At 43.1% G+C, this 23571-nt stretch overlaps 1 protein-coding gene across 1 annotated transcript in view; it reads left to right on the top strand.

Annotated features, from left to right (window-relative positions):
• Positions 1 to 23293, top strand: part of LOC141271451 (uncharacterized) — a 108300-nt gene extending 85007 nt beyond the window's left edge. The window contains exons 16-22 of the mRNA XM_073681522.1: positions 16600 to 16654; positions 16746 to 16892; positions 17022 to 17201; positions 17285 to 17408; positions 17489 to 17586; positions 19070 to 19172; positions 20414 to 23293. Coding sequence (XP_073537623.1) covers positions 16600 to 16654; positions 16746 to 16892; positions 17022 to 17201; positions 17285 to 17408; positions 17489 to 17586; positions 19070 to 19172; positions 20414 to 21324 — 1618 coding nt within the window. The 3' untranslated portion in view covers positions 21325 to 23293. The remainder of the gene's footprint in view (positions 1 to 16599; positions 16655 to 16745; positions 16893 to 17021; positions 17202 to 17284; positions 17409 to 17488; positions 17587 to 19069; positions 19173 to 20413) is intronic.
• Positions 23294 to 23571: the final 278 nt, after the last annotated feature.

Genomic DNA, 23571 nt, shown 5'->3' with positions numbered 1-23571 from the left:
GCGTACACCTCGTACACACACGCGGCTCCGCTCCGTACGCCTCGTACACGCGCGGCTCCGCTCCGTACGCCTCGTACACGCACGGCTCCGCTCCGTACGCCTCGTACACGCGCGGCTCCGCTCCGTACGCCTCGTACACGCGCGGCTCCTCTCCGTACGCCTCGTACACGCGCGGCTCCGCTCCGTACGCCTCGTACACGCGCGGCTCCTCTCCGTACGCCTCGTACACGCGCGGCTCCTCTCCGTACGCCTCGCACACGCAAGGCTCCGCTCCGTACACTCGCGGCTCCGCTCCATACACCTCGTACAAGCGCGGCTCCGCTACGTACGTCTCGTACACGCACGGCTCCGCTCCGTACACGCACGGCTCCGCTCCGTACACCTCGTACACACGTGGCTCCGCTCCGTACGCCTCGTACACACGTGGCTCCGCTCCGTACACCTCGTACACGCGCGGCTCTGCTCCGTACACCTCGTACACACGCGGCTCCGCTCCGTACACCTCGTACACACGCGGCTCTGCTACATCCCCCCTGTAAACCCCTCCTGACCCCACACAGAAACTACCCCTCATCCAGCACCATGACAACCAGCACAGCAGAGTCCTGCATCCACTGAGGCCCCTGATCATGTGACCCCTGACTCCTCCCCTCCTGTGACCTCATCACAGGTCCTGTGCGCACAGAGCAGCCATATATGTGGTGGCGGCTCTGCAGGTGGAGGTATGTGGAGATCCCCCATTACTATTAACCCCCTCAGTGCTGAGAACATTTAGGTGTTTCTGTGTTGCTGTGCTGTAAGATGCATAACTTTTTTCCTTTCCTATGATGTGGATCCCCCCTCCCCCCCAGCTATGAAGGACAGGACACGACACATAGTACACACAGTATAATGCCACCACAGTGCCGCACCCCACACACAGGATGATGCCCCCACGGTGCCGCACCCCACACGCAGGATGATGCCCCCACGGTGCCGCATCCCACACACTGAATGATGCCCCCACGGTGCCGCACACCACACACTGAATGATGCCCCCACGGTGCCGCACACCACACACTGAATGATGCCCCCACGGTGCCACACTCCACACACTGAATGATGCCCCCACGGTGCCGCACCCCACACACAGGATGATGACTCCCATGGTGCCACACTCCACACACTGGATGATGCCCCCACAGTGCCACACCCACACACTGAATGATGCCCTCATGGTGCTGCACCCCACACACTGAATGATGCCGCCACAGTGCCACACTCAACACACTGGATGATGCCCCCCACTGTGCCGCACACCACACACTAGATGATGCCCCCACGGTGCCACACCCCACACATTGAATGATGCCCCCATGGTGCCGCACACCACACACTGAATGATGCCCCCATGGTGCCGCACCCCACACACTGGATGATGCCGCCACAGTGCCACACTCAACACACTGGATGATGCCCCCATGGTGCCGCACCCCTCACACTGGATGATGCCCCCATGGTGCCACACCCCTCACACTGGCTGATGCCGCCACAGTGCCACACTCAACACACTGGATGATGCCCCCACGGTGCCGCACACCACACACTTGATGATGCCCCCACGGTGCCGCACCCCACACACTGGATGATGCCCTCACGGTGCCGCACCACACACACTTGATGATGCCCCCACGGTACCGCACCCCACACACTGGATGATGCCCCCACGGTGCCGCACCCCACACACTGGATGATGCCCCCACGGTGCCGCACTCCACACTCTGGATGATGCCCCCACCGTGCCGCACCCCACACACAGGATGATGCCCCCACGGTGCCACACTCCACACACAGGATGATGACCCCACGGTGCCGCATCCCACACACAGGATGATTCCCCCACAGTCCCGTGCACCATACAGGATGGTGCCCCCTCCATCCAACTCAGAATACTACATGGAATAATAAGGGTGTATGGGTGACCCTGCTTTGTAAGTTTTGGTAAGCTTTGCACTGTGCGCATAACCTTTGTGTGTGTAAATGTACCACAACTACACTTTCTTAATATTTAAATGACGTACTACAGTTGATTCCTTGAAGGGTGTATGGATGACCCTGCTTGTAATTCTTGGCAGGCCTTGCACTTAGTGCACAGCCTTTATGAGTTTAGGAGTACCACTACATGATAATTTGAACAGAATGTGTATGAGGCCCTCCCTTATGTATAATACAGGGTGTATCTGAGTCCGTAATTTTTGCCACTTTTTGCTTCCTTCATAAATTACACTGAAATTTCCAATTTTTAATAAAAAATGAAATTTTGGTTTACTTAAATTATTTTTTTTAATCCTTTCTAAATTTTGTCATATACCAGTAGTTGTACAGGAAAGAATGTTTCTTAACATTTTTTTCCTGTAAACTCCAATTTCTCGTTGATTTTTGAATGTTTTATTTTCAGTCCTTAAAGTGGAGTAAAAGTGTGGCACCATTGTTCTCAGCAGCGATATGGATATGCTGATTCTCAGATATGCTTCCAGGGTTTTTTCCCATGCTGTTCTCCTACCATTCAGCACTTTTTCCATTCTTTTCAACATTTTCACTGTCCCCTAGATCTGCTTGTAGGGTCTGCCGGAAAAATGCTTTGATTTCTCATTAACTCCTATTATGCTCGTTACTCAAAACGAGCATTAGGAATTGCTCATTTCGAATAACGAGCAGCCGAGTATTTTAGTGCTCGCTCATCTTTTCATCTCGTGAGCCCTGTGCCCAATCAGCGCTGGCATCACAGTGCCCGATTACGAAAAATCGAATATCAAGAGGAAGTGAGAGAGCATCTTGCAGCCCTCACTTTCTGTTGATTTCCAATTCTTCTGAAGGAGGGGACAGTGGCGTGAGCACTGCTTGGGCACAGGGCTCAAGTGACAGAACGTCACATGAGACCCAGGAACGCAAGTGCCGAAACCGCTGGAACGGTGCGGGTACAGGAGGTGAGTATAGGTGTTTTTATTTTAACAAGGTCAAACATGTCCAAGTAACCCCTTTAACACAAAATTGTGGCATATTGTAAGAAGCTTTGTCATTGTGTTAATCGAATGTATTCTGCTCTTTGTGGTGCTCCCTGTCCATGAAAGAAAGCTCAGATGTAGTGCATTTGATTTTTATAATGTACATAAGATGCCCTTTCTACAACACTTAGGAGCTATATGACCATGGTAGATCACACCATACAACTGAGCTGTTATGCAGCTTTTCCACTACTTAGATGATCATGGTAGCTCAGATGACTCAACTAGGTGGGAAAGCTGGTTTGCTGATCAGTGACAATATGTCAAGAGATTGCTGCCAATGTTGTGAAAGTTGGATCTTAGTTAAGTGATAATACTTTCTGAGACTTTCGCCTCCATATTTCCATGTCTTTGTCATGTTTACGTTGTCTTATCGAGAGAACAATAGAGTTGTCATCCTGTCAGTCTTTCCAATCCACCACTACCTACCAGAGCTGTGGAGTCGGAGTCGGTGTCCATTTTGGTGGGGTTGGAGTCAGTATAAAATGGACCGACTCCTAAAATATATAATAAATTGGGTTTAGTAGTTCAGTACAGGATGTGCTGTAAATGTTTTGATAAGAATTTGGGAAAGTTATGAAATGTCCTATAAATGTCTGTTATGCTCCTGATCTAAGGATCTAGGCTTTTAGTTTAGATGAATCTGTGCTGCACTTTATGTACATGCTCAGTAGTGAGGCAGTGCTGTGGAGTCCTAGTTGTGGTGTCGGAGTTGGAGTCGGTGGTTTGGCTTACCGATTCCGCAACCCTGCTTACTATTATTAGTTTACAGCAAAACTAAAATTGAGATTCCTGTGCTGTCCCTTAAAGCGAACCTGTCAGCCGGATTTTGCTAAGTAAACTACAGGCAGTGTCATGTTGGGGCTGCTGCACTGATTAATATGGTACTTAAGGTGAAGAAATCCATCTTGTGGTTCTTGTGTAATAAGTGTTTGCCGTTTTTAGTTAATGATATGCCCGTTATCTGGGGCGGGACTGTAGGCAGGGTCTTTCATTGGTGCTCTAGGCCAGATCAGCAAGAAAAGATCTGCCCACAGGCCCTCCCTTATCTCTCTGTCGGGCTGTCTATATGATGAGGAACATACAAGTGCATCTCGCTAAGTTAGAATATCATCAAAAAGTTAATTTATTTCAGTTCTTCAATACAAAAAGTGAAACTCATATATTATAAAGAATCATTGCAAACAGAGTGATCTATTTCAAATATTTATTTCTGATAATGTTGATGATTATGGCTTACAGCCAATGAAAACACAAAAGTCATTATCTCAGTAAATTAAAATACTTAACAAAAAACACCTGCAAAGGCTTCGTAAGCAATTAAAAAGGTCCCTTAGTCTGTTTCAGTAGGCTCCACAATCATGGGGAAGACTGTTGACTTGACAGATGTCCAGAAGGCAGTCATTGACACACTAAGTAAATGCAAAGTAAATTTTGCATTTCATATGGAAATCAAGGTCCCAGAGTCTGGAGGAAGAGTGAAGAGGCACACAATCCAAGCTGCTTGAGGTCTAGTGTGAAGTTCCAACACAATCAGTGGTGGTTTGGGGAGCCATGTCATGCTGGTGTAGGTCCACTGTGTTTTATCAAGACCAAAGTCAGCGCAGTCGTCTACCAAGAAATTTTAGAGCCCTTCATGCTTCCCTCTGCTGACAATATTTTTGGAGATGGAAATTTCTTTCTCCAGCAGGACTTAGCACCTGTCCACACTGCCAAAAGTACCAATACCTGGTTTAAAAACAACAGTATCACTGTGCTTGATTGGCCAGCAAACTCGCCTGACCTTAACCTCATAGAGAATCTATGGGGTATTGTCAAGAGGAAGATGAGAGACACCAGACCCAACACTGCAGACGAGCTGAAGGCTGCTATCAAAGCAACCTGGGCTTCCATAACACCTCAGCAGCGCCACAGGCTGATCGCCTCCATGCCACGAAACATTGATGCAAAAGGAGCCCCGACCAAGTATTGAGTGCATTTACTGAACATACATTCCTGTAAGCCAACATTTTGGATTTTAAAAACATTTTTCAAGCTGTTGTTATAAAGTATTCTAATTTACTGATTTAATGACTTTTGTGTTTTCATTGGCTGTAAGCCATAATCATCAACATTAACAGAAATAAACACTTGAAATAGATCACTCTGTTTATAATGACTATATAATATGAGTTTCACTTTTTGTATTGAAGAACTGAAATAAATTGTCTTTTTAATGATATTCTAATTTTGTGAGATGCACCTGTACATGTGCTTAGGGCGGCCTGTAGGTAGGTCTTATCTTACTGATCTGGCCTAGAGCACCAAGGAAAGACCCTGCCTACGTCCCACCCTGGAGCATGGGCATATCATTAGCTCAAAGCTGCAAACACTGATTACACAAGAACCACAAAACGGATTTCTTCACCTCAGGTATCATATTAATCAGTGCAGCAGCCACAACATGACACTGCCTCTAGTTTACTTAGCAAAATCCTGCTGAAAGGTATGCTTTAAGGACCTTTAACTCTCTGTTATCAGTGAGCACGATTTTATATAATATTTAACCCCTAAAGCCCCCGTCTCACATAGCGAGATCGCTAGCGAGATCGCTGCTGTGTCACGGTTTTGGTGACTCAACAGCGACCTCACCAGCGATGTCGCTATGTGTGACACTTTGCAGCGATCAGGCCCCTGCTGTGAGGTCGCTGATCGCTGCAAAGTGTCCAGGACCATTTTTTGGTCGTTGCCCTCCCGCTGGTCAGCACACATCACTGTGTGTGACCAGCGGGAGCAGCGATCAGGCTGGTAACCATGATAAACATCGGGTTGCTAGGGGCACACGCGCACCTAGTAACCCGTTGTTTATCATGGTTATGAGCCTGCTAAAGTGAGCGGTAACCTCCCGCTCACTGTAGCAGAGTGGTAACCATGATAAACAACGGGTTACTAGGTGCGCGTGTGCCCCTAGTAACCCGATGTTGATCATGGTTACCAGCCTGCTAAAGTGAGTGGTAACCTCCCGCTCACTGTAGCAGAGTGGTAACCATGATAAACAACGGGTTACTAGGTGCGCGTGTGCCCCTAAAAACCCGATGTTTGCCATGGTTACCAGCCTGCTCCTGCTTCAGCAGCAGGCTGGTAACCAGGAGCAGGACATCGTGGAAAGAATCTTTCCACGATGTCGCTGCTCCCCTGATCGTTGGTGAGCCTGCCTATTTGAAAGCTCACTAGCGACCACATAGCGACGCAGCAACGATCCCTGACAGGTCATATCGTTGTCGGGATTGTTGCAGCATCGCTAAGTGTGACGGGGCCTTAAGAAAGCAGCCAATTTTCCATTCTGTGGTTTCATTTTTTCCTCCTCTTTTTTTCTTCTGTTGATATAACCGTATACAGACTTGTTCATTGCGGGATGGGTTGTTGTTTTTAACTATTCACATTATAATACAATGTACTAAAGATATATAGAAAAATTTCAAGTGAGGTAAAATGATGAAAAAAGAAACAATTACGCCATTGGTTTTTGAGTTTCATTTTTGCAGAGTTAATTGAGAGAAGTGACCCTAGTAACATGAAACTCCAGTTCAATACCATTATGATCATAAAAAAACTTGTAATCATTTTATTTTTACTATTTTAGTGGAGTTAATGCATTCCGAAATTAGTAAAAAAATATATATTTTTTAATTATTTGATGCACTTTTTTTAGCAAGACAAAAATCTTGCTAACGTATGCAATATTTTTTTGTCTGGAGACAGCTTCCTGTAATCGAGGAGAACACTGACACAATGTAATGCTGGTGGGTGTAGGCCCACTGCGTCATGGGCTGAAATTACTCTGGAGGGGCGTGATTAAGTGTCTTCGGGTCTTCACTAAAGCCTCTGATGGTGAGGATAGGCTGGGTTGCCGATAGACACCAGGTACCACTCCAAGGCAGTCCCTGTGACTGCAGCAACTGACCTTAGTGTCTGAGGCGTGAGTACGAGGTACAGGAGGACAAGACTAGAGGCGTAGTCAGATGGTCCGAGTTCAGGGCAGGTAGCACAGGATCAGAGTACAAAACCGAGGTCAGACAGGACGGGTATACAAACCGGGTCGATAATAGTAGAATCAATACAAACAAATGCATAATCAGGACACTGGCAGACAAACTAACTAGGAACCAATGTTCAGGCAAAGAGTGATGGGAGGAGCTGCCTAATATAGAGCCTTCTGGCAGGGGATAGGCTGGGGAACATTATCTCTGCAGTATACCGCAGGATTAATTTCCTGCATAAACCACCCACGTCCCCCTAAGGTCAAATGGAAGCTACATGCTGATGCAGCAGTGCAGAGAAGTGCTGCAAAAGGCAACTCAAACGAGATGACCTGACAAGAGGAGAAACGGTGCTGTGACCAGGGTGAATAGGGTGGCGCTGAGGTGGCATACGAGTTACCGCCGTGATTCACTGCATCCTTCCACATCACTGAGAGAATTACAGTTCTCTCTTGTCCTGCCCGACACTGATCAATCTGATCAATGCAGGGTAGGGGAGAAAGTTATTGAGACCTTCATGGGTGCTTTATGTCCTTGGTAGCTGTGGTTGTGTGTAGGAAGGAGAGCTATGTATGTGTAGGTGTACATAGCAGAGCTGTGTGTGTAGCAGAGCTGTGTATATGTGTATGTACATACATACAGTAGAGCTCAGTGTGCATGTTCTGCATATGCGTTCGTGCTGTGTATATTTGTGCTCTACAGAGTGTCCATAATGTGCATGCCGCAGAGAGATACTAATAACAGGTCTAGTACCTCCCTATTCTATCATACTGCCGTAAAATTAGATTTACTGACCCCTCCACTTCTTTACACATTGAGGAACGTTATAATTGGTAAGAAACATCTTTTCCTTATTTTCTGCTGTCTATGTCTGGGGTGTGTTTTATAATGAGGTACTAGGATACTAAAAATATGTTAACTTAGGTTATGCTGCCATTTCCTGAGACAAATAATGTTTTTATTTTTTAGTCGACATGGAGTTGATGAGGGTTTGTTTTCCAGGATGTACCTCATGACAGCACCACAGGATGTTGTCCTCCTTTACATTTGCTGGGACAGGAAAAAGAGAGGTTAAAAGGCCAATCCCACAGCATGCAGTGTTTTTCCTGTCCCTACAGATGACCGCTGCATGAGAGGTACACTAGAGCGAGGACAAGTTAGATCTTTTAAACTTCCATTATATGGACACAGGTAGGATTGGATGGTTCTGGCCTCTCCTTTTTCTTGTCAAGTGGCCAACACCTCACTGAATAGATGTCCCTCAGCCATCAGATGAGGCATGAGGCCACAATCTCAAGCAGAATGGGGAAGCTCTTGTTGTTTCCATTTTTGTCTGCACTATGGATACACTCCTGCACAGCTATTGATAAGAAAAGGAAGAGGAGGATTAGGCCACGTGGCCCTGTGTGCTGGGTAGGGCCACATGCCTATGTGCTGGATTAGGCCACATGCCTCTGTGCTGGGTTAGGCCACATGCCTCTGTGCTGGGTTGGGCCTTGTGCTTCTGTGTTGGGTTGGGCCTTGTGCTTCTGTGCTGGGTTGGGCCTTGTGCTTCTGGGCTGGGCTGGGCCTTGTGCTTCTGGGCTGGGCTGGGCCTTGTGCTTCTGGGCTGGGTTGGGTCTTGTGCTTCTGTGCTGGGCTGGGCCTTGTGCTTCTGTGCTGGGCTGGGCCTTGTGCTTCTGTGCTGGTTTGGGCCTTGTGCTTCTGTGCTGGTTTGGGCCTTGTGCTTCTGTGCTGGGTTGGGCCTTGTGCTTCTGTGCTGGGTTTGGGCCTTGTGCTTCTGTGCTGGGTTTGGGCCTTGTGCTTCTGTGCTGGGTTGGGCCTTGTGCTTCTGTGCTGGGTTGGGCCTTGTGCTTCTGTGCTGGGTTGGGCCTTGTGCTGCTGTGCTGGGTTGGGCCTTGTGCTGCTGTGCTGGGTTGGGCCTTGTGCTGCTGTGCTGGGTTGGGCCTTGTGCTGCTGTGCTGGGTTGGGCCTTGTGCTGCTCTGCTGGGTTGGGCCTTGTGCTTCTCTGCTGGGTTTGGCCACGTGCCTCTCTGTGCTGGATTGTATAGCGTGCCCTAATGCTGGACTGGGCCATGTGCCTATGTGCTGAGCCATGTGCCTCTATGCTAGGCTAGGCGGTGTGCTTTCCAGACCTCACCCAAGATCATGTGATTCTGCTGTGCTTTGAAATGTGTAAAATGGTGCTGACCGTTTTAGAGTATATGCCAAAAGCGAATTGCAAAGTATTTGCTTTTGCTGACTGGTACTGCAACACGCGTTGCACAAGAGGCGATTCCGTCGTATATCCAACTGACTTACGGGATCATTGAGTACCCATTTTCATTATCCCTACTATCCGGGATAGTAAAGTATGCGAAATTAGATATTAGGAGGAGCACAAAATACTATCATACCCTTTCCTCTTGATGCGGTTAATTTAATTTAATCACTGCTTTGGCTTTATTGGTGACATGAAGCATATTTATATTTCATCCTGACAATAGGGACGCGAACAAGATAGGAAGCATATGCATAAACTGGTCAGAGTTACACCATGAACATACACTTTAGTTATGCTAATCCTTATTAATACTTTCATACAGTTGTATCCCTCCTAAAAAATATAAAAATGACTAAATAATGTCGACCAACTATCAGATACCTCCGTGGTCTAGAGGCACTAACCATGGACGTTGTTTTGATATGGCATATAATTCCAAGGAACGACGGGTTTGAATTACTATATATATTACGAAAAACTGTTTTATATATTTTTTTACTCTTTATATATACAGTACAGACCAAAAGTTTGGACACACCTTCTCATTTAAAGATTTTTCTGTATTTTCATGACTATGAAAATTGTACATTCACACTGAAGGCATCAAAGCTAGGAATTAACACATGTGGAATTATATACTTAACAAAAAAGTGTGAAACAACTGAAAATATGTCTTATATTCTAGGTTCTTCAAAGTAGCCACTTTTTGCTTTGATGACTGCTTTGCACACTCTTGGCATTCTCTTGATGAGCTTCAAGAGGTAGTCACTGGAAATGGTCTTCCAACAATCTTCAAGGAGTTCCCAGAGATGCTTAGCACTTGTTGGCCCTTTTGCCTTCACTCTGCGGTCCAGCTCACCCCAAACCATCTCGATTGGGTTCAGGTCTGGTGACTGTGGAGGCCAGGTCATCTGGCGTAGCACCCCATCACTCTCCTTCTTGGTCAAATAGCCCTTACACAGCCTGGAGGTGTGTTTGGGGTCATTGTCCTGTTGAAAAATAAATGATGGTCCAACTAAACCCAAACCGGATGGAATAGCATGCCGCTGCAAGATGCTGTGGTAGCCATGCTGGTTCAGTATGCCTTCAATTTTGAATAAATCCCCAACAGTGGCACCAGCAAAGCACCCCCACACCATCACACCTCCTCCTCCATGCTTCACGGTGGGAACCAGGCATGTAGAGTCCATCCATTCACCTTTTCTGCGTCGCACAAAGACACGGTGCTTGGAACCAAAGATCTCAAATTTGGACTCATCAGACCAAAGCACAGATTTCCACTTGTCTATTGTCCATTGCTTGTGTTCTTTAGCCCAAACACGTCTCTTCTGCTTGTTGCCTGTCCTTAGCAGTGGTTTCCTAGCAGCTATTTTACCATGAAGGCCTGCTGCACAAAGTCTGCTCTTAACTGTTGTTGTAGAGATGTGTCTGCTGCTAGAACTCTGTGTGGCATTGACCTGGTCTCTAATCTGAGCTGCTGTTAACCTGCGATTTCTGAGGCTGGCGACTCGGATAAACTTATCCTCAGAAGCAGAGGTGACTCTTGGTCTTCCTTTCCTGGGGCGGTCCTCATGTGAGCCAGTTTCTTTGTAGTGCTTGATGGTTTTTGCAACTGCACTTGGGAACACTTTCAAAGTTTGCCTAATTTTTCGGACTGACTGACCTTCATTTCTTAAAGTAATGATGGCCTCTCGTTTTTCTTTACTTAGCTGATTTTTTCTTGCCATAATACAAATTCTAACAGTCTATTCAATAGGACTATCAGCTGTGTATCCACCTGACTTCTGCACAACACAACTGATGGTCCCAACCCCATTTATATGGCAAGAAATCCCACTTATTAAACCTGACAGGGCACACCTGTGAAGTGAAAATCATTTCCGGTGACTACCTCTTGAAGCTCATCAAGAGAATGCCAAGAGTGTGCAAAGCAGTCATCAAAGCAAAAGGTGGCTACTTTGAAGAACCTAGAATATAAGACATATTTTCAGTTGTTTCACACTTTTTTGTTAAGTATATAATTCCACATGTGTTAATTCCTAGTTTTGATGCCTTCAGTGTGAATGTACAATTTTCATAGTCACGAAAATACAGAAAAATCTTTAAATGAGGTGTGTCCAAACTTTTGGTCTGTACTGTGTATATATATATATATATATATATATATATATATATATATATATATTACTCTTTATAACTTATGTGGAAGATATTTTAAGTATATTTCAATTTTATACAACTCTCATTACTTTTTTATGAGTGTCCTTCTAATGACACTATCAGACACACTGTTTTAAGGAATATGTAAAGTTTTGTTAAAAAAAAGCTGCTGGCATTTTGGTGCCAGTTTTTTTGCACTTACCATGGTGTATATATGTTCCCTGCTGCTAACCTCTCTTAACCACTTCGCGCCAGAGCCTGTTTTTGCCTTCGTGACCGGGCCAATTTTTTCAATTCTGACCACTGTCACTTTATGAAGTAATTACTCTGGAACGCTTCAACGGATTCCCCTGATTCTAAGACTGTTTTTTCGTGACATATTGTACTTCATGATAGTGGTAAAATTTCTTCGATATCACTTGCGTTTATTGGTGAAAAAATTGGAAATTTGGCGAAAATTTTGAAAATTTTGCAATTTTCAAACTTTGAATTTTCATGCCCTTAAATCAGAGAGATATGTCACACAAAATAGTTAATAAATAACATTTCCCACATGTCTACTTTACATCAGCACAATTTTGGAACCAAAATTTTTTTTTGTTAGGAACCTATAAGGGTTAAAAGTTGACCAGCGATTTCTCATTTTTCCAACAAAATTTACAAAAATATTTTTTTAGGGACCACATCTTATTTGAAGTGACTTTGAGGGGCCTTTATGACAGAAAATACCCAAAAGTGACACCATTCTAAAAACTGCACCCCTCAAGGTGCTCAAAACCACATTCAAGAAGTTTATTAACCCTTCAGGTGTTTCACGGGAATTTTTGGAATGTGGAAGAAAACAATGAACATTTAACTTTTTTTCACAAAAATGTTACTTTAGACCCAACTTTTTTATTTTCACAAGTGTAACAGGAAAAAAAGGAATACACAATTTGTAGTGCAATTTCCCAAGAGCGCGCTGATACCCCATATGTGAGGGAAAACCACTGTTTGGGCGCACTGCAGGGTTCGGAAGGGAAGAAGCGCCATTTGACTTTTTGAATGTAAAATTTGCTTGAATAATTAGGGACGCCATGTTGCATTTGGGGAGCCCCTGATGTGCCTAAAAAGTGGAAACCCCCCACTAGTGACACCATTTTGGAAACTAGACCCTTTAGAGAACTTATCTAGATGTGTGGTGAGCACCTTGCACCCCCAGGTGCTTCACAGAAGTTTATAATATTGAGCCGTAAAAATAAAATGTTCACATTTTTCCCACAAAAAATGTTTTTCATTCCCTAATTTTGCATTATCATAAGGATAACAGGAGAAATTGCACCATGAAATTTGTTGTGCAATTTCTCCTGAGTACGCCGATACCCGATATGTGGGGGAAAACCACTGCTTTGGTGTGCGGCAGGGTTCGGAAGAGAAAGGAGCACTATGTTGGCTGGGATAGGTTGCAGACACCATGTCACATTTGAAGAGTCGCTGACATGCCGAAACAGCAGAAACCCCCACAAGTGACCCCATTTTGTAAACTACACCTCTCAAGGAATTCATCTAGGGAAGTAGTGAGTATTTTTTAATTTTTAAATTTATACCATTGGGCAGTGAAGAAAACATAATTATATTTTTACCACAAAAAAATGTTTTACCCTCAGATTTTACATTTTCACACAGGGCAATGGGTAAAAATGGTGCCGAAATGTGTCACACAATTTCTTCTAAAAGTGGCAATACCCCATATGTGGCTGTATCGTACCGCTTAGCCATATGGCGAGATCTGGGAGGGACGGAGCGCTATTTGACAATTGGAGAACAAATTATTGTAGAATAGGCATTTGGATTTGGGAGCACAACATTTTCTGAATTTCTTTTGGGGGGCAAGGGCCATTTCACTTTTCCAGAGCCTTTCTGCTACCAGTAACTTGGAATATTTTTAACAGATGACTTACCTGAGTGGGGACTAGCTTTCTTTGAGGACTGAGTTGAAGCTTTTATTGGGAACATTTTACGTAACATTTATCCGGCGCTCGAGGCTGAGCACTTACATCGGGGTTTCCATCTGATTTTCCAAGTGATGTAATTCAGATGAAACCCCTGTGGGATCCATTCACTGTAATGAGGCAGCAGAGTTACTCTGGACTCCGTCTGGCCTCTGTTTAGTGGTGTCCTTTTTTTCAGAAGTACACAAAACTGTGGCCAACCGCACTTTTATGCACGCCTAAAAAAACTGACACAGTGGGATCACTGGCCAGACGGCATCCACAGTGTCCTATATCTGCCTCATCACAGGGAATCTTCCGTCATGGGTTCCGTCTGAATCACGTATTTCAGAGATTTACACGGAAACTCTGGTGTAAGTGCTCAGCGCAGAGCGCAGGATAAATGTGAGCAGAGCCTTTCTGCGATCTTTGGGAGACATAATAAACAAATCAGTAGCAGATGAAGAATTGGTTTTATTTATTTTTTACGCCGTTCCTCGTGCGGTATAAGTGATGAGATTACTTTATTCTTCAGGTCGGTGCGATTGCAGAGATACCAGATTTATATTGGGTTTTTATGATTGACAGCTGTCACACACTAAGAGACACTTTTTTTTTTGCAAAATCTAGTTTTTGCATCGCCATATTTTGAGAGCTATAATTTTTCCATATTTCGGCCGACAGAGTTATGTGACGGCTTGTTTTTTGCGGGACGAGTTGACATTTTTATTGGTACCATTTTTGGGTACGTGACATTTTTTGATCGCTTTCTATTCCGTTTTTTGGGAGGTAAAATTAACAAAAACCAACAATTCAGGAATTGTTTTTTGAGTTTTTTTTTATTCCGTTCTGCGTGTGGTAAAAGTGATAAGGCAGCGTTATTCTTCGGGTCAGTATGTTTACAGCAATACTACACTTACTGCATATGTTTTTTATTTTTTGGCGCTTTTACACAAAACAATTTTATAGAAAAAATATTTTTTTTGCATCGCTTTATTCTGAGAGCTATAACTTTTTTATTTTTCGGCTGATGGAGCTGTATGGTGGCTTTTTTTTTTGCGGAACAAGATGACGTTTTCAGCGGTACCATTTTTATTTCCATTTTGCTTTTTGATCGCATTTTTTCCACTTTTTGTTTGGCGATATGATGAAAAAGCATAGTTTTTTGCTCCGTTTTTTATTTATTTTTATTACGGTGTGCACAGAAGGAGTTAATTAGTGTGACAGTTTTATAGATCGGGTTGTTTCGGACGCGGCGATACCAAATATGTGTACTTTTTTGTTTTTTTCATAAATATACGGATTTATTGGTTTAATATTTTATTTATTTTTATTTATTTTGTGATTTTTTTTTTTAACCGTTTGAAATCATTTTTTTGACTTTTTTTTTACATTTTTACTTAGTCCCTGTATGGGACATTAATTTTTATTTTTCTAATCACTGATCTCATGCAATATAATAGACATGTATTGCATTGGATGAGATCTTTGCTGACAGTTTTACACTGTCTGTCTCCTGCTAGAGTTCAGCTGCAGGCTGAGCCTAGCAGGACACCATATATGGCAGATCCGGAGGCGGTCATGTGACCTCCAGCTGCCATAACAACGGCAGGTCCTGGAAGGCATCAGGGGGCCGTCGGAGAGGTAAGTTGACGACCCCCTCTCCTCTCACTATCTTCTATATGCCGCGATCACTATAGATCGCGGCATATAGAAGATAGCAAAGGGTTAACATCATTGGGACCTGATCCAATCAGGTCCTGATGATGTCCCCTGTCAGAGCTATCGCTCTGCACCGGAACCGCAGCGCTTGCAGGACCCTGGGGGTCCTGAGCGCTGTGGGACCACCCACCGTTTTTAAACGTCGACGCTGCACAGAGCCCAGGCAGCGCCGACGTCTATGTACAGTGGGCTGTCCTGAACCGATTAAGCTATACACTTGAAGAAGTGGACAGGACGTCCGCGAAATGCGTCTGTTTTTAGCTTGTCAAAGGAATAAATCTATCACAAAAGGACTGGATCCTGTATAATCTAATTTAAAGGAGGAGCGCGGAATTACTGACACCTTTCATCATTCTTCTAATTTTTATCGTAGGTACACGTCAACTGTGAGAGACAGAATCTAAAAATAAAAAAACAGAAAATCACATTGTATGATTTGTAAATAATTAAATTGCATTTTATTGCATGAAATAAGTATTTGATACAATAGAAAAACAGAACTTAATATTTGCTACAAAAAGCTTTGTTTGCAATTACAGAGGTTAGATGTTTTCTGTAGTTTTTGACCAAGTTTGCACACACTGCAACAGGGATTTTTTTTTACTGTATCTGTTTTGTTTCATGACATATGACTATGTACTCCCCTCCCCCTTACCTTGGCGCCCTTTTTTAAATTTCTTCATGTATTTACTATTTAACCATGTTTGTCTGTTGTATACTGCTCTTATGTATGGGTTCCTGAAGAAGGAGTCGGTGTGACTCTGAAACGCGTTGACAATAAACCAGCACTCTATATCTGATTGTGGATTGTCATATTTCCAGGAAAAGAAGGAATACTTCCATTGCCCTTACATATTTTCAAGGTACTGTGTAGATCACAGTGTCATTAATTGTAATAGATTTGGTAGGGGGTTTAGATGAGATGGGGGAAAGTTTGAGTTCAGTTTTGTCTACATTGAGTTTTAAGGAGCGAAAGGAGGAGGATATGATTGATAGACACTCTGGGATTCTGGCCAGCAGAGAGGTGATGTCTTTGCCAGAGAGGTAGATCTGAGTGTCATCAGTGTATAGGTGGTAATGGAAGCCATGGGACTTTGAGTTGTCCCAAAGGTATAGCTTGAGAAGAGTAGGAGTCTTGGGACAGAGCTTTAAGGACACCAATAGAGAGAGAGCGGTTAATGAGGTAGTGTGAGAGTGGGAGACGTTAAATGTGCGTTTATGAGAAGATCCAGGACAGAGCACGGTCTTTGACGCCAAGGGAAAAGAGGATTTGTAGTAGGAGGGAGTGGTCGACTGTGTCCAAGGCAGAGGACAGATATAGAAGGAGGAGTATAGGGAATTGTCTGTTAGCTGTCGCAGTAAGTAAAATTAATAAAAAAATATATTTGTTTTTAATAGATTTGCTCATCATTATTTGTAAGTGATGTTACACTGATTACAAGAAAAGAGAACAACATTTACACTTTATATCTAACCGTAGGTTTTCTGCATATTATTTCCAGTAATTATATCATCTTACATGGGATCTTTATGATGTTACATCGTCATCTTCTCCCCATTCAGGTCCCTACAATATCGGATCCTCTCAGTGGAGATCTTCTATATAATAGAAATTTTCCTGATTGACCCATCAAGGATGGATAGGGACAGGGACAAGATGGCGGAGAGGATATTCCACCTCACCCTAGAGATCCTCTTCCGGCTTACTGGAGAGGTGAGAGATTCTGATGACATCACATTACATCATTCTTAACTATGGGAATAACAGATGGACAGAACTGGAGAGGTGAGGACTCTGGAAATGTCTGTGGTGAGATGTATTAATGTGTCTCTCCATAACCAGGATTACACAGTAGTCAAGAAGACCTCTAGTGAGCGCTGTCACGCCCCTGTGTCTGAGGAATTGGGAAGACCCCTGAGCCCAATCACCAGGCTTCCACCTTATCCCCTGGTACATGAGGACATCAATGACCAGAAGATCCTAGAACTCACCTACAAGATGATTGAGCTGCTGACTGGAGAGGTGACACTGCTGGGAATGCTGGGACATTTTACAGTAACAATTTGAAGGGATCAAGGGGATGACTGTATCATTGTATGTGTCAGGTTCCTATAAGGTGTCAGGATGTCACCGTCTATTTCTCCATGGAGGAGTGGGAGTATTTAGAAGAACACAAAGATCTGTACAAGGACGTCATGGTAGAGGTTCCCCAGCCCCTCACATCACCAGGTAAAAGACAAAAATAAAATTATAGACACTGCCTATAATTATCTGTTTGTGAACTCAGTCCCTGTATGTGTTTCCTACAGTTCTATCCAGGGAGAGGACAACACCAGAGAGATGTCCCCGTCCTCTTCTTCCACAGGACTGTAAACAAGAAAATCCCAATGTTCCTCAGGATCCTCAGGTAGATGGAGAGAAGGTGTAATGAGATCTCCCCTATGATGTGTAGAAGGCTGTGAAGATCTTGTGTTCATTCTTGTTTTATCCACCACTGAATGGGCAATTTATTAGAGACACCGGCTCATTCAAGATTGAAGCTTTCTGGTAATGAAACTAAACCGACGACCCCAGATTGCAGCAGAAAATTATTAGTTTCAGTGTGAATTTGTTAGAATGGAAAAATGTAGTGATCTGAGCAACTTCAAATAAGGCGTGGCCATTGGTGCTAGATTGGCTGCGGGCAGTATTTTATATACCTCATGGATTTTTTAAATGAAATAGTGTCAAGATTATACTAGGAATGTTGTGATTGAGAAAGAACCTCTATTGAAACAAGATCTTGTAGATGTAAATTTCTCAAGGATGATATCAAAAATTGTTCCAATGAACTGGTGCTGCACAATCCTAATATTTGAAGCAATTGTCCAAATAACATGTCTAAGTGCACTTGTTCTTCCCTAGCACAGATGGGCAACGGCAGATGATGACAATTTTCAGTGCCCTTCTTTATAAGTGAAATGGAAAGTAAAAAAAATAATTGGACAAAAGAGAGCAAAATAGCAAAACTGAGCAGTAGAAAGCATTGTCTGGTCAGATGAATCCAAATTTCAGTTGCACCATGCTTATGGCAGGATCAGAATTTGGCTCAAGCAAGCTGCCTGAATCCATTTACCCTTCTTGTCAGGTGTCAACATTTCAGGATGGTGGAGATGGAGTAATGTTACTGGGAATGTTTTCTGGGCTCAGACTGGGACATCTGATACCTGTGGACGGATGTTTGGACACTAGGGCTTACCTAAGAATTGTGGTCAACTAAGTTTATCATTTCATGACCACTGATTACCGTATTGTAGAAGGAAACCATGTCACAAGGGTCATATAGTCATAGATTGCTTCCAGGAACAGTTTTGCTAGCCTCCCTGACCTTCACAGTCCCCAGCTCTTAATCCTTTAGAACATCTCTGTGATGAGGTAGAACAGGTTGTTCAGAGCATGTCAGTGCCATCATCGAATGTGCAAAACTGAAAAAATCCATCCTGTCGGCGTGGGCCAATATTTCTACAGAACTATTTAATCACTTAGTGGGGTTTATAATACAATGAATTTCTGAGGTTCTGAAAGCCAATGGAGATGCAGTATGCTACCAGATGAGTGTCTCTAATAAAATGGCCATTCAGCTTATCGGTGTCTCTAATAAAGTGGCCATTCAGTGTACGTTTTATACTTTGTGGAGATGACTGGATAAAGCTGATCATAGTCATTAGATTTTGTCTGGATCTTCTCACAATTTTTAGGTTATAGAGACCGCTGGTTAGAATTTGGAGGCGACAGGTTAAATTTATACCGGAAACTCAGAGCTATGTGATAACTACTGCTTTCATTTGTGATTTTATCTCTTCTTAGAAATTATTTTTTTCGACTTCTCCATCTGTCTGTGACTTTTACAGTATTTGTTTCAGCAGGAAGATTTGCCCCATATTCATACAATAGAGATATATGGGAGGGGTGATGAGCGGTGTAAAGAGGAGATTCCTACATATGACTACCCAGGTGAGTAGTGACCACTAAATACCGAGAAGTCACAGATTCTGCTCAGTCCCTGACTTTTAGAATTATGTTTAATTATTTAGGGTTTGTTTGTACACATTTATTTAAGATTTAGCCCTTAAAGGAAAAGTAGGCTATTCACACTTGTATAGACATCTATCCTTTGCAGTCATAGCACACTTCTAAGCTGCTGCAGAAGAGATACTTGGACAGTGTGCTCAGTTTATGTCCATTAACTGAACCAATATAGACTATGTGTTGCAAGTTTTTCCTTGTGGACCATCAGGTGCCATTTTTTTATGGCGCAGAACTCCACAGTGTGAATATGTGAACAGCTGATCACAGGTGATGAGAGAAGGTTGAGGAAGAGGACAAATCATATACCAGTCTGGCAGTGTGTGGACTAGGTTGTATAACAATCTAAGAAAGTTGAGAAGGAGGGAGTGAAGCTTGTGCTTTGGTAGGTCATGAGAAATCAAAACCTACCATGTGAACAGCGCTGGAGAAATACCTCCCAAGGAAAAAGTTTGAAAAATTAGAGGTGAAAAACAAGGTTTGTTATAAAAAGGAAAGCTCAATGCAACAAAATACAAACAAAAATAACATAACCTCAGAAATTTAGTCACATCTGGTTACTAATTTTTTTGTGCAAACATGTCCATAGACTTTAAGCTAGTTGATCTTTGGAAGAACCAGGGACTGGCAATCATGGCTTGTAGAGGACACTTTTTCAATTATTTTTCAGATCTGTCAGTGCTTCCATATTTGTATATTTGTGATGGAAATCAATACTTCCATCACATATAAAAAATATATTAAAAAAATATATAAAAAGACTTTACCTACTTTCTTGGATGCTCTGTTTAGTTCTATAATAATAACACAAAACTCTACACTTGCGTCAAAGCTACTACTTTTCCCACATGCCCTCCTCTGTGCTAGACTGCATGCAGTTGTCAGGGAGGGTATGAGATGGACACCACTTAATAGCACTGACTTACTAACCCAGTAAATTATATAACTTGAAACAATTGGTGATATGCTCGTGTTCCACTGTGCCTATCAAGAAGATGGCTTCAATAGGGAAGTGGAAAAATTGAAAAAGCACATGCTGGAGGGCTAACATCGTAATCTAATAGTCCCTTTTTTTGTCTACTGTCTTATACGAGAATATAGAATAATGTAACTATTAATATAATTTCAAGTTTTTGAAAACATAATAAAATCAGTTTTATTCTTGGCAGATGACTGGACCAAGCAATCAGAAGGATATGTGATACTTTCAGATTTTTCTGCAAATGATTATGGCTTCACATCAAATACATTTGAAGAGCATGTCATTATCCCAGATACACCTCTGACCCTTCACAGTAAAGATCCATCATCTGATCATTTTCAACAGGTCCTTTCTTCAGTGGCATCAAAGACCAATATGCAAAACAAAAGCCTTGTTACAAATCAGACAATTCAAACTGAGGAAAAGCCATATTCATGTTCAGAATGTGGGAAACGTTATAGCAAAAATTACCAGCTTGTCACCCATCGGAGAATTCACACAGGGGAGAAGCCATTTTCATGCTCAGAATGTGGGAAATGTTTTACAAAGAAATCATACCTTGTTACGCATCAGAAAAGTCATACAGGGGAGAAGCCATTTTCATGCTCAGAATGTGGAAAATGTTTTAATAGGAAAACAATTCTTGTTACACATCAAAGAATTCACACTGGGGAGAAGCCATTTTCATGTACAGAATGTGGGAAATGTTTTACAGAGAAATCTTATCTTGTTACACATCAGAGAACTCACACAGGGGAGAAGCCATTTTCATGTTTAGAATGTGGAAAATGTTTTTGTCAGAAATCAAACCTTGTTTCACATCAGAGAATTCACACAGGGGATAAGCCATATTCATGCTTAGAATGTGGAAGACGTTTTACAGAGAAAAATCATCTTGTTGCTCATCAGAACACCCACACAGGAGAGAAGCCGTATTCATGTTCAGAATGTGGGAAAAGTTTTAACGAGAAATCACATCTTCTTAAACATCAGAGAATTCACACAGGGGAGAAGCCATTTTCATGTTCAGAATGTGGGAAATGTTTTACAGAAAAATCATCTCTTGTTAGACATCAAAGATCTCACATAGGAACTTAGTCCTTTTTGGACATGTACAAGAAAAAAATACAGGTTAGAAAGAAAGAATACACAATTTAGAGAACTAAACTATGATTAGAAAATATATATGATTACCAATCACCATATTATTGAAAAATAATTAGTATTTAAATAAAACAGATATATATGAACAAAGTATATAGAATAATTATCATTTATATGTACTGCATAGCTACAACTTAAAATGATTGTCCAGAGCTGCTCTCTTCTGTTCAGTTTGACATCTGCAATGGAGAAAAGAAGCTATACATGATTAAGACAGTTTCTGAAGCAACCATCCAATCCCAAACTAGTTTTGTCTATTTAAAGGCTGATCTATTAATTAGATGAGACAAGGAGCCTACATATAAACCCTGGGGTACCATAGTCAAAGTATTAATTGCCTGCCCTCACAAAGCAAAATTACAAAATAAACAATTACATGGCGGGTTTATGGCGCACAGGTGCAGTCACCAAAGAGAGCATGCCTCCTAACTTTTAAAGACAGGGAAGAGGTAAATGTATTGTAGCACAGACAAAAAAAATAATGTCCTCATAGTCCCCACCTACTATAATTGTGCAGTATAATACCCCCAATACAATATGATGTCAAAATCATACCTCCCGATGATGCTTCAAGTATTCCCACCAATGCAGTATGACGCCCTCACAGTGCCCCTAATATAGTGTGACAAAGTGACTGGCAAAGTACTAGAGGGGAGATATGTAGCACTGAGGTTGTTAGCTTCAGTAATATAAACCTAGGAAAATGCTCCAGCACACTAAGGCTGTGTGCCCACGATGCGTTTTTTAAGCGTTTACGCAGTGGCAAAAACCCTGCAGAAACGCTTAAAAAATGCATGGTAGAAGGCCTGCCATGTTCCCCAATGATAATCCGCATGTGCTGTGCACATGCTGCGGAGATTTCCGCTGCGGGTTATCATTGCTTAAAAAAACGCAGCACTACCAATTATTTTGCGGAAGCGCTGCGTTTTCGCCGCCATTGACTTGCATTGGAACGCATGGATTACGTATCACTGCATCTGTAGATGCGCATTCCATGCATTTCAATGTGCGGATGGTACCCGGGTGTAGAGGAGAGGAGACTCTCCTCTGGACCCAGGTACCATAGAACCTGTGAAAAAAATAATAAAATAAAAAATAAATATTATATTTACCTTCTGAAGGCCCCCGGTCTCCTTGTCTTCACTTGCCGGCAGCTCGCGGTGGACTGAAGGACCTGCGCTGACGTCATTTAGTCATGTGACGGCAGGTCCTTCAGTGTAGTGTACCGCGAGCTGACGGCAAGCCAGGACGGAGCGAAGCAAGACTCCGGGGGCCATCGGAAGGTAAGTATAAATTATTTTTTTATTTTTTGGTATTCTTTACGGTCACAGTATATAAATCCGTGCAGTTTGCATGGATTTATATAGTGTGACCAAGTTGTCAAGCACTTTCCAAGTGATGCTAAAATCGCTTGGAAAGCGCTTGACAACCCGCATGCGGAAATGCATGTGAAGAACGCTTCACATCCGCATGTCCCTGGCAGGAAAACACATATACAATCTGCATGCGTTTTTTCTGCCAGGGAGATGCAGAAATGTTCAGGAAAAAATCCGGAGCATTTCTGCATCGTGGGCACATAGCCTAAGTGCTGAGAGGGGTTAAACAGCCATGTTTAGTGCTAGGATGATTGAACAGCTGTAGGGTCCAGAGGATAAATACCCATCTTTCTAGAACATTCAGTGTGGGTGAGTGGAGGTGCAAGTTCTGGAGCTGTGTTTTCGTGTTAAGGAAAGCTGAACCTTGTGTTGATTGTTCCTGAAGCGGGCGGATTCCCGTCGGAACAAGGACTGTGCCATACGATATGTTTTTGTTTCACTGTTAGGCCCGGGAGGCCGTGTTTGTTTTGCTAACGTTGCACTGGTTTTATGCAGTCCTTTTAATAAACCAGTGGAAGACTTAAAAAGACATTGTTCTTGTGTCTACCTCTTTGTGCAGCCGAATGAGCTGATCTACCACAGTTGTTGCTAGAAGTACAGGCAAGATCTCCAGGAAGCAAGTGTGACAGCTGTGGAAAGACTTCATGTCCTGAGCAAAGGCAACTATAAGAATGGAACAGCATTCAGACAAAATGAAGGAGCTGGTCAAGCAGCTCCAGCAACAGCTAGCACAACAGAAGACAAGTAAGCTGCTGATGCAACAGAACCGGCAGCAGCAGATTGAGTTACTCACAGAGGCGATTCG

This window comes from Phyllobates terribilis, unplaced genomic scaffold, assembly GCF_046119375.1.
Source record: "Phyllobates terribilis strain yellow unplaced genomic scaffold, ASM4611937v1 Scaffold_5__5_contigs__length_657084704, whole genome shotgun sequence".
NCBI classification, from domain to species: domain Eukaryota; kingdom Metazoa; phylum Chordata; class Amphibia; order Anura; family Dendrobatidae; genus Phyllobates; species Phyllobates terribilis.
The sequence above is the reverse complement of the archived record's forward strand: the minus strand, read 5'-3'. Positions and strand labels throughout refer to the sequence as shown.